Source organism: Rhineura floridana, chromosome 9, assembly GCF_030035675.1.
Source record: "Rhineura floridana isolate rRhiFlo1 chromosome 9, rRhiFlo1.hap2, whole genome shotgun sequence".
In the NCBI taxonomy this organism is placed as follows: domain Eukaryota; kingdom Metazoa; phylum Chordata; class Lepidosauria; order Squamata; family Rhineuridae; genus Rhineura; species Rhineura floridana.
Window position 1 is genome coordinate 91,647,336 of NC_084488.1, and position 12,688 is coordinate 91,660,023.

Sequence of the window (12,688 nt, forward strand, 5' to 3'; positions counted from 1 at the left end):
TGGTTCATTCATTTTAGTAGGGATTATATGGGAGGAACAGCACAAGCTGCCTCAGCTTTATGGAGGATGTGAAGTAGCTCATGGTAGATGGCATCTGAGAACAGATATTCTGTCAAAAGTCTATAGGCTGGTTGAATATTTGGGAACATTTTCCCTTTGAGCAGCAGACCCTTAGGCAATATCATAAACACCTTTTGAAAGTTGTCTCACTTTCAGCAGTGCTCTGCGTGTTGCATTAGGGGAAGCTGCTGTTTGAGAAATTCAAATCTCAAATGCCCTTTGGGTGTCCAGAATTCGGTGCAGTCCTCTTTGAATTCTGTCCATGGCTTTTTAATAAACTGGCTGTCAAAATAATTATTAGGGAAGAGAATATTGCAGCAAAAATCTTGTTGATAAATAAGTACATTAAATCTTTTCAACAAGTGGATATTTATTTTTAAAACAGTTATGATGTGCAAATTGAATCTGTTAGTACAAAGACAAATTATTTTTAATTGGAAAAGTTAGTTAAGGCATCTTAGATGAACTAATCTATAAAACCATTATGATTGTTTATTATGTACTGGATGTTCTGTAGCATATTTTAAACCATGTTTGGGTCATGTTCTCTTTTGCTCTTTTATCAGTCAGGAAATAGCTAGCTTAAATATGGCATCTCTAAGGTGGCTTTCACTCCATTACATTCATGATTGACCAAATGGATGAGATTGCAATGAATAAACCCATAGCCATGGAATCCACTTTAATGTAGAGTTGGATGAGATTTGCTTTGGGTGGAAATGCATGATGAATAAATAGGTGTAGAGGCACAATCCACTGGGAATTTCTCCTGTGCAAGCTTCCTTGCAACAAAAGACATTACAGCTGTGCTCTTGTGGAGCTCCTAGAAGGCTTTGGTCACAAAGTTTATTTAACCTCATTTGATTCAAAGACAGAAAAATCTATAGTATTTTAAATGCAAACTTTGCTCGATTACTCTTGAGGATATAAGAAAGTATTGTCATCTTGCCCTAATGGTGTGTGTGTGTGTGTATATTATATTTTTGTAAGTGTCATGCTACCCATGAATGCTTCTGCACAGGCACGTGCCTGCGCTGAAGCTTTCACAGGTAGCATGACGCTTACAGGTGAGGAAGACAAGTAGAAGCAAACCTTGTTTGTGACTGCACAGCGAGGAGAAGGAGGCAGCAACAATTACGAGAGGGGCAGCAAGTGGGGCCTAACAGACAAGCAAGTGAGTGAGTGAGCAGTAGCAGCAGGGCCATGTGGGGAGTGGGAGAGATTTGGAGACCCGTGGAGAGGGTGAGGGAAGTTTGAAGGCCCTTGGAGAGGAAGGGGGTGGTTTGGAGATCTGTGGGGTGGTGGGGGGGAAGTTTGGGGACCAAGGGAGTGGGGAAGTTTGGAGACCTGCTGGGGGTGGCGGTAGATTTGGAGACCCATGGAGGGGGGTAAGATCTGGAGACCCTTGGAGGGTGGAGGTTTAGAGATGGGGAGGGGGAGGGGGAGAGGGAGAGAGACCCTTAGAGGGGCAGGGGGAGGTTTGGAGATCCATGGAGGGGTGGGGATAGGTTTGGAGATCTGGGGGCAGTTGAGGAGGTTTGGAGACCTGGGGAGGGGAGAGCTTTGATGACCAGTGTGTGGGGGGGCTCTAGTGACCTGTTTGTGGTGGGGTTGATGAGGGGTGGGGGGATGGCTAGGGGCACCTGGCAGAGGTGGGGGGGAGTAGTAGGGGGCAGCATGGCAAAGGGAATGGTGAGAGGGTGAGAGGAGATGTTGGGGGTGCTGTAGGGTGGGGTGTAGGTGGGGTAGGTGAGTGAAGCGAGCAGGGGTGACAGCACCCCCTCTCTGTGTATCCTGATACTGAAAAGTAATACTCCTTTTCTGTATTGCTTTAGTTGGACTCTTAGAGCTCTCCTGTGCACTCATTTTTTCATCTGTGATTCCAGTGATGCTCATTACATTACAAACTCTGTTGAACAAGAAATCTCAGTTAGACATAGTACAAGCTCTTATATGCTAATCTGCCAATATATCTCTGTCATGAAGCACTTGCAATTTCCACCTCAGTCTTCTGTATAGCAGAAACTATCAATTACCATTAAGTGATGAGTATGTGATGGTGTCTAACATATCCTGAGAATCACTCTGACATGACCAAATCTATTTCATTTATGACTTGCCATAAATGATGTCTGAACTAAAGACACTCAAGAGTAGATGTGAATTTATGTAGTGTGCCACTGGCTGCTTCATTTTCAGTACATGCATCATCCCTATATATAAAATTAAAATTTTGAGGCTACATGTTGGGGGGTGAAATTGTTGTAGGGTAATCCATCCGTCAGACACAACTGTATATAGTCCATTCATTCCAGCATTGCTTGCTTGGGTCTGTTCACTGCCAGCTCAAGATATTTTGTTGCCTGAAGGAAGCCCAAATGGCACGTGCACACACCAGGATCAGCACTTTAAAAGCTGTTGCTGTACCATATTCCTGCCTTTATCTATCCCCCGACCTCCAAGACCAGCCCTGGATAACACATAACTATTATAAGCTGTGCGATGGCAGTGTTTGATGGATTACCTCCATGGTTGTAAAAAAAAGGACAAAGGCCATTTTCATAAGTGATTCTTAAAATCGTTTTTCCATTTCATACATCTGTGAAGGAAATAAAATGCATACATTCACTACAATGTACATTTGATTTTAAAATGGCTAAAGTACATTAACACTCACAAGTGACACAAACTATAAACGTGTTTTAGCCCCAGATATGAAAACACATATATGAAAGATATATGAAGCAACTGTATATGAAGTTCCATAAGCATATTTATATGCTTATTTTATTTAGTGATTGCAAATATTTGTCTGATACCTTTCCGTGCGGAGTCCTCCCAAGGTGGCATGCATAAATAAATGAACATAAAACTAAAATGTTTCATTTCATTAAAACAAAATCTTTAAAACAGTAGCCTAAAATGTTTCATAATCCAGCACAACACTCATGTAAAACCAATTAAACCATTAAAAAGAAAACAATTTAAACTAGCAGCAATAGAAACCATTAAGTAATCAAAATTTCAGCCCAACTTCTCAACTAAAAGCAGCTCAAAATAAATGGCTTTATTTACTTATGGGGCAAATTGTAATTCCCTTGTGGGGGTGGGGAGTTCAATTAATATGGGGCCACTATCAAGAAGGCCCTGCCTCTTGGTGGCCTGTGTAGCCTAAACCAAGACAGGGGAACCTGTGGCCCTCCAGATGTTGTTGACTACAATGCTCATTATCCCTGACCACTAGCCATGATGCTGGGGCTGATGAGACTTGTTGTCCAGGAACATCTGAAGGACCACAGTTTCCCCAGTTCCTGGCCTAAACCCATGAGATACTGTTCTAAAGCTGTAGCTCACAGTGTTGAACTGTAGTTTACCCCTCACAGAGCTACAGTTCCCAGTACCCTTAACAAACCACACTTCCCAGGATTATTTGAGGGAAATTATGCGCTTCAAATGTATGGTGTTGTGTATACAGCCTAAGACTTTGTAGTCCTGGGCAGTTTGACTATTTTGTCATCAACAGAATTGGATTTAAGGCAATGGTGTCCATCACTCCTTGTGCTGCTGCAGCTAAGACCAGTTCATTAAATTGGTCTGCCTATCAGCGCTACATACTGAACAAGCACTTATGCCATTTTGATCCACACTTTTGCCAGTTTACTGCACAATTGTGCAAGAAGGACTTCTTGTTTGCTTCTCAATCTATTCTTCAAAACTGTGACCTCATGGAACAGCCTTTGAATGTTGTTAGGTAGCTGTTTCCACTCTTATCTCTTGCTCTTAATTTGTCCACAACAGAGCAGAGCCCTGTTGTTTAATGCCTAATCCATCCCTGCAGAACTCTGTTTGACGGCAGGCAATGTTTACCATATAAGCATTGCACAGTATGGAATAAAAAGGCTGAGCTATAAATAATAAGCATCTGCGGAACAATACAGAGGGGAGAACATTACCCTTGTTCTTATATTAATGTCAGTTAAGTAATGGCTGATAACTGAAGTTCATATGCAGCCAAAGTTGTTGGTGTCATGGATGGTAAAATTTATCCATTAGCAATATTCAGTAGATGAGTAATGTTAATCTGTGCTGTCTACCAGCCTAATCTACAACTGAAGTGAATAATACTGCTTTAAAGTTATAATTGTGCATTTGGGGGGGAAGTTTGAATGGGCCTGCATAGTTATTTGCAGATTCCTTGCACGTATGGAAATCCTACAGAGACAAAGGCTTGCCAATGCCACAACTATGTGCCTTGCTTATCACATTCAGTTTTGAAACAAACAGAGCTTCAGACTTCCTCAGTTGGAAAAATCTTATGTTTCTTAAAAGTGAAATATGTCACTTTTAAGTAAGAATTTAGGAAAATTATCTAGAGCATGAGCAACTGTTTCCTATTATTTACCTAAACACACATCAGAATGTAGGTAAGATAATGTTGATTGAGTTATGAAAGTGTCAGTAGAGCTAAGTGATCATCAAGGACCTGTTTAGATTATGCTTTACCCCCAGGATTGTAGTTGTGGTGAAATCAGAAGCAGGCCTTGGCACTGAAATCTTCTTGTGTGGTTCACTTTAAAGCAGATGTGGGGAATCTTTTCCCTCCAGATGTTGCTGAAGAACAACTCGCATCATCCCTGGCCATTGGCCGTGCTTGCTGGGGCTGATGGGAGTTGTAGTTCAGCAATATCAGGAATATAATAATAATAATAATAATAATAAAATTTTATTTGTTAGTCGCCCATCTGTCCGAGTCAACGGACACTCTGGGCGACGTACAGCAGTTCAAATACAATAAAACAATATACATCAACAAATCACAACAGCAACATCAATTTATCTAAAACCATCTTTCAATTAATATACCATAAAACTCGTCCACCCCAGAAATCCCATAGGCCTGCCTGAATAGCCAGGTCTTTAAGGCTCGGCGAAAACCCATCAGGGAGGAGGCATGTCGAAGGTCAAAAGGAAGCGAGTTCCAGAGGGTGGGGGCCACAATCGAAAATGCCCTCTCTCTGGTCCACACCAGCCTAGCTGTTTTCACTGGTGGGACCAAGAGAAGGTCTTGTGAGGCTGATCTTGTTTGGCGGCATAATTGGTGATACTGGAGGCGTTCCTTCAGATAAACTGGGCCAAAACCGTATAGGGTTTTTTTTTTTTTTTTTTTTTTTTCAATAATTTTTATTCAGATTTTCATAAAACATACAAGACGAAATCATGAAACATTCAAAGACAAAAAACAAAATCAAAAATAGTTAAACAAAAAAAAAAAAAGAAAAAAAAACAAAAATAAAAAATAAAGAGTAAAATATTGACTTCCCATTTGTCAAAGATCAAATCAGTTATAAGTCTATAATATATAACAATCCTGTCTCTTAAGTCATATTATAAAATCACTTTCCTCCAGTAGTTATCTTACTTAATCATCAAATCTCATAAACATTACTTTATTCTTTCCACAAAAAGTCAAAGAGAGGTTTCAATTCTTTAAGAAATATATCTATCAATTTTTTTTTCCAGATAAGCATATCGATTAATCCATCTCATTACTAATTATGATAATCTTATTGTCAAAACCATAGTCAAAATAAACATTTCAATTAATCCATCACATCAGAATCTGTTAGGTTCAGTAATTTCAGTAGCCATTGTTCTATTATCCCTATTAGTTCCATTTTCCATCTTCCATCTTCAGTAGTCTTGTTAAGTCCAGTAATTTCAGTATCCAATCTTCCATTATCAGTATTCCATAATAATCTTGCTGTCAAAGCCATAGTCATATAGTAAGAGTCTGATGGGAATTACCTCTATCCCAAATATTTTCTTGCCATCCATTCTGAATAGGTTGCTGAAATACTGCTGTAAAATCATATCTCTGTTCTTTTTTTCAAAATACACTGGGTCATCTCTTGAAAGTTTTTCCATTGTCACATGGCTGCAGTTAATTCCATAGATTTTCTCTATATTGGGCTCCATCACATCAATCCAGTCCAGAAGATTATCCATGCCATTGATAACTTTATCTCTAGAATCTTCATTAATTTCTTCAGAGATAACATTGAGTTCCAAACAATAGATTTTATTTCTAAAGTCCATAGACTCCAAATCTTGTTCCTGTTCCACGTTTGTTCCAATCTCCGGGATCTCCTCTCTCACAGGGACCCCTGTTCCAGTCTCCAGGGTCTCCTCTCTCACAGGGACCCCTGTTCCAGTCTCCAGGGTCTCCTCTCTCACAAGGACCCCTATGTCTTTAATCTCCTGTGTCTCCAAACAATAGATTTTGTTTCTAAAGTCCATAGACTCCAAATCTTTTTCCTGTTCCACGTTTGTTCCAATCTCCGGGGTCTCCTCTCTCACAGGGACCCCTTCCAGGGTCACCTCTCTCACAGGGACCCCTATATCTTTAATCTCCTGCTTCATTTTACTCAATTCAATTTTCAGCTCCTTACAACCCTGTCGCAGGTTTTGTTTCGTTATCTCAATCTCATCCATTATTTTCTGAAACATAGTTATTTCCAGATTCTCAGCCACTTTCTTAATTGCCATTTTAAAAGAAAAATATAGGAAAACCACTTCTTATTTCAGCAACAATTGGGTTAATACTCCAAACTTGGTGACATCACAGTATAAACAGAGCAGACAGCCTTATCTCTCCATGCTTAAGTAAACAAAATGCAGTTCCCAGGATCGAAACAATTAATGGCGGTCGTCAGGAAACAGATTCGTCAAAATAAAATAGACCAAAAAGAGAGTAGTCTCAGACAATATAATATTCTTCAAAATAAAAATCTGGAATAGAAATCCCTCTTCTGTGTATATCTTTAGAATGCAAATCCAGGACAGCTTTTTGCAACAAAAACAGAGATAAGCTATTAATTAGTGAGTAGCAGAGAGAAGTTATGGCTCCCCAGTGAGATGTCAAAAACCGATCAATCTGGCAAATCTCTTTTAAACAGCAACAATTTAAGTCAAGTAAAAGAAAAATATAGAAAGAAGGGTGCTTGCCTGTTAGTGCGTTCTCTCTTAGAAGATAAGATGAACGTTCGCTTTATCAGATAGAGCTTGTTGTTGAAAATCCGTCCCACCTTCGTCGGCTGGACCTCGTCCCATAAATTAATGAGATCTGGTCGTCCCAACAAAAATAGGCTTTGAGGTTAATCTCTTCGTTTCTCCCTACCCGGGAGAAGTTTAATCAGTCAAAAAAAAAAAAAATCTGACTGATATATCTGAATAAGCTTCTTTTGAGGCAGGAGCCCGTCTCAAAAGCAGGCACAGGCTAAGTCACCCTTCCCGGAAGTCTCAAAACCGTATAGGGTTTTAAAGGTCAGTACCAACACCTTGAATTGGGCCCGGTAAACTACTGGTAACCAGTGTAGATCTACCAACATTGGGGTGATATGATCCCGGCGACGGCTCTGCTTTATCAAGCGTGCCGCCGCATTCTGCACCAGCTGCAATTTCCGGACCGTTTTCAAGGGTAACCCCACGTAGAGTGCATTACAGTAGTCTAAACGAGAGGAGACCAGGGCATGTATCACTTGTGGGAGCAGATGTACAGGAAGGTAGGGTCGCAGCCTCTGTATCAGATGTAGTTGATACCAAGCTGCCCGGCTCACTGCCGAGACCTGAGCCTCCATGGACAGCTGGGAGTCAAGAATGACCCCCAGGCTGCGGACCTGGTCCTTCAGGTGTAATTTCACCCCATTAAGCACCAAGTTTAAATCTCCCAACCTTCTCTTATCACCCATGAGCAACACCTCGGTCTTGTCGGGATTTAGCTTCAGTCTGTTCTCTCCCATCCATCCACTTACGGACTCCAGGCATTTGGACAAGGTATTCACAGCCAACTCTGGTGAGGACTTAAATGAGAGATAGAGCTGAGTGTCATCCGCGTATTGGTGACACTGCAGCCCAAAACTCCTGATGATGGCTCCCAGCGGTTTCATATAGATGTTGAATAGCATGGGTGAGAGGATAGAACCCTGTGGCACTCCACAGTTGGGAGGCCAAGGGTCTGAAACCTCATCCCCCAATGCTACCCGTTGATGCCTACTCCCTGCCTTAAAGGATGTAGAAGGTGAGCCAGGAGATCCTAGATTTTGTTGAACTATTAGAGGGATATATATCAGGAGCACCTTTTATTCAAAAGCTCAAAGCCTACTCCATGGATGAATTCCAAGGATTGGGTAATATGGTCCATAGAATTTAATACCAGACTCAGCTTTTTAAACAATGTATACATTACTCATCATGTTTATAGGTTTTACTTAAATGCCTATGTAGCTATTTCCTGCCTACTATTTAATATTCTCCTATTTAATATTCTCCTGCAACAGTGTATTATTTTATTTTTTAGGGTGAACCTGGACTCCCTGGACTTCCTGGGTTACCTGGGATTAAGGTAAATGTAGTGATGTAGTCCATGTAAATGTAAATGTAGTGATGTAGTCCATGTAATAAAGCTGTGTCTGTGAAATAAATGTGGGAAGGGTGACAAACATGTGAATAGGGATTTTTAAAATTTTATTTCCATTTTTTTTAAGTGATTATGGAGAACGATAAATATATTAACAGACAATAGCAGTAATCTCATGTAGTCAATGGGCTAACCTAGATTATATTGTTTCAAGCAGCACCCAAACAGCAAAATTACACTGTCTTAAGTACTGCTTCTCAAGGATAACCAGAAGAATAAAGAAAGTTGTCCAATCCAGGAAAGAGAGGAAGACTTACAGATTGTTCCAAAATTAACAATGTCATGAAGGTCCTCTTTCATCCTCTGTATATTGTTCACATATGTAATGAAAGTCATATCAGGTCTAAAATGTCTCTGGTTTCTCTCAAGTGCTGATCACCTAGATATAGGTCAACTGCTTCATGGCCTCAGTGTGCTATAATTTTATGTACCAATTTGTAAGAGAACACTTATAAATGTCCTTGAAACATTTCCCTCTTAAATAAGTGTACAATCTCTATCTTACATGTAAGATAAGGAGGGTTTGTGAAGGGGTTATTAAATGTTTCCAGCACTCCCTATATTCAGTGGACCAGATCGAATTATACTCTTATCTGGATTACTTGCTTGTGTTTGGGGGGGGGATGAAAGTACATCTTTTCTCCCCACCCATCTGATGCACCTGCTAATCCAATGCTATGAGATGTCTACATGTCATTTGAAAAGGCACATGCTTAAAATCTAATGTGCAGGGACCCAGATTGCAAAGTCATTTCCCAGATTTCAGATGGGATATCAATCACATGACCTGGGTTTACAAGGATTGGTTTGTATACATGGACATGACATCAGAGGCAGGAAAGGCATGCATGTCAGATGGGAAAGGAGGAATGCATGCTCTCACTGCCTAACACAAGCAGGAGAGCTAACTAGAAAAGATCATTTGATCTGCCCATAACTATCAGTTAGTTAATATGGTACCGTAAATTATCCATTTCTAACAATAGTTTAATCCTATGCATGTTTACATGAATATAAGCCCATTATGTTCAGTGGAGCTTACTTCCAAATAAGTGTGCATAGGATTGCAGCCTTATTGTCATAAGGGTCACATGAAAAAATGTCTGAAGAGTCTAGCAGTATTTTTTATTAATTCATTACAGTCAGCAAGAACATTCTTCTTCTTGTGATATTATTGGAATACATCTTGTTTATATATTTCCCTCTTCCCCATTCCCTTTTGTGGTCCCCTACATCAGTCATAGTCAATGTGATGCCCTCCAGATGTTGTCGGACTACATCTCCCATCAGCCCCAGCCACTTTGGCCAGTAATCAGGTATGATATGAATTGTAATCCAACAACATATGGAGGGCACCCCATTGGCTCCTGCTCTCCTGCATTTACAACTGGTTATTCAGAAAAGAATAGAAATGCAGTAAGTTATGAAGCCTCCTGTGACCCAGAATAAAGCTTTGCTGTTGCTGTTTTGGAATAGTTAGAAATGTTACTGGTGTCAGAATGTGCTCCACTGTTTTATTCAGGAAACAAGCAGAGCATGCAAAGAGAATATCGACTCATTGATGTGAAATCCCATGGTGCTCTTTAAACAAGACTCCTTGTACCTTGCCTTTGGCTTTGTCTACATTCCAATACCCAGGAAGTGATATTCCATATATACATATAATATATACACACTGATTACTGCTGGGGAGGGGGATTTCTCTTGAAATTCAAGACATGAAGGCTGTCTCTTAATAGCAGCCAGCTCTCCAGTGCAAAGCAAGCCAAGGCACATTTGGGAGAGGATGTTGGCTAGTGTAAGTTCCAAAACAGTCTAGGGTTGAGAGAAGATGGATGTGGAATGGCAGCCAGGTATGTAAATCTACAAATGGGACAAGCCACACATGCATAGGACTTAACTCTTTACATGATTTAACAATATTTGGATTGGGTGGTTGGGGAATACCAGTGGTTATCAATGCTTGTATAATGCAAACTGTATTTTACTTCATAGATACATATGAATTAAATTATAGCTAGAGAAAATATGGGTATTTGGGTTTATTAGATTTCTGCTAAACAGCTGAGAAAAAATTTACCTGGGAAGCATTTGCCTGCCATTTTCTGTACATTCTCCCCATCACATTTTAGAGATCTCTTGGTTCAGTATGATGCATCTTGTTTCCTCCAGCTTGTGGGTTACTTAAATCTGGATGATGCAGGTTGATTTAGTGAGAATGGTTGAGTTGAGTATTCTTGCAGAAAGCAGAACTTGCATTTATTCATAGTGTGCATGCCCTGTACCACAGTGTTTACCCTTCCCTTTACCAGAAATGGCTGGAATCAATGTTATGGCCTAGAGGCAGCATACTTTGGATAATTTTTTTTAAATCCAGCTTTAAATCATGTTCTCTAAGCTTTCTACCTTTTTTTTATAACAGAGCCTTATCTTATGATCAGATCAGCCTTGTTTGTTAGCTCTCACATATAAGCCAGTTGGGAGTTGCTGCCAGGGGATGAATCTGCAGAAAGTCCCTGGTTCATGTCACAATATATTGCATCATGTCAGGTCTGAAATGCAGCCAGTTCTTATATCATAGTAGGATCATAACAGTCAAGGAACAAAACTGCTGTGATTACAGGTAATGGCAGACAAATGTATAGACAAAAGATAGATCAAGCAGGCATGCACTGGATCAAAGCCTGATATATACCTTATACTGTCAGGCCATTAGTATATCTAACTGAGTGCTGGGTTTTTTTAGCTCAGAACTGTAACCAGTTCTCCAACATCCTATGCACTGGGCTTTCCCAGACTTTCTTTCTGTGATTTTATATATGGATGTGATGGGGATTGAGCCTGCAGCCTTATATGGGCACAGCATGTGCTCTGTCACTGAACTGGTGCACCTTCCCAGTTAGTACATACGGTAGGTTAAGGCAAGGCAGAAACAGGAAACAAACAGGTATTGTCAGGTGGTCTTGCAACAACCTGGTGCTTCCCAGCAAAATGCAGTGAAGTGAGATGCATATCTCGATTTTGTGTAAAGAGGTGACCCCCCCTCCACTGCTTTATATGTAAACATGCAAAAATGAGTTTAGCATACACATGATTGCTCCACAAGTCTATTTTGGCTGTAAAACAGAGCATGTGGCTGATCTGATGTGGCAACTACTTCTTTCAGCTGACAATACAAGGAATAAGAAGCTTGAGCTTGACTTCAGAGCCCTAGTTTGAGAACCACAGCACCTTAGACATCTGTTGTACACAGATCTTGGGACTGAGATAATTATTTGGAGTTCCTTCTCACTAATTTAAGTCAAATGATTTAAGTTGAATGTGTCTAGGACTAGGATGTAGACTTTGCTTAAACACACACTAGGTGTGGACTTTCTCCCCCATGTAAGGGACAAAAAAAAATCTACTAAAATAAAATCAGGCATGATCCTACTAAGAAGCAGGATGAAAGTGGCAATCCTTAAAGCAGTACCAGAGGCCTCCTTCTCTAGTTTGTTTTACTTTGCTTTGCTCTTTTTTTTTTTCTTTTTTTTTGACACTTCACTTTTAAGGATTTAATTTTTCTATACGGTAGATCAGATTTTTCTTAACAAGGCTGAATAAGTAGATCCTTATTTAGGCTTTTAAAAATGGTTGTGTTTTAAGGATAAAAAGCATCTTAATTCGTCTGGTGATCAAAAATAAATTATGAGAGCATTGTGGATTTCATGACATTGTGCCAAACTACTTGTGATGTTTTTGACACAATTAGCAATTACATGAATGCTTGGTCATTAAATGGTAGGGAACAGGGGGCTGATTGGGATCTCAGTCAGGCAGAGGTGCCCTTTAACAATTTTGCTGCCACCATGGTCCTGATAGGGTTTGTTCCTTCCTACTGGTGCCAGTGGGAGATTCCCTCTCAATGCATATACTAGCTATGGAGCATAATCCAGATTGGAGCCAGTGATCTGGAATGGGTTGCCCATGGCTGCTATTTAAAATAAAATAAAATCACACACTTGTTTAATTGCATGCATAACATTGCATCTGGTTTAGCCATTTATCTGCTGTCTTAGCACAGATATCTTAAAGCAGGGATAGCCAACAGGGGTTCTCCAGATTTTGGGACCCCAGCCAGTACAGTCAGAGATTATGGGAGTTATTATGCAA

General features: G+C 40.2%; 1 protein-coding gene across 1 annotated transcript in view; it reads left to right on the forward strand.

The window, feature by feature from the left end:
- LOC133364551 (collagen alpha-1(XXV) chain-like) overlaps window positions 1-12,688 on the forward strand; it is a 234,213-nt gene that overhangs the window by 142,586 nt on the left and 78,939 nt on the right. Inside the window, exon 16 of the mRNA XM_061585422.1 lies at window positions 8,417-8,461. Coding sequence (XP_061441406.1) covers window positions 8,417-8,461 — 45 coding nt within the window. The remainder of the gene's footprint in view (window positions 1-8,416; window positions 8,462-12,688) is intronic.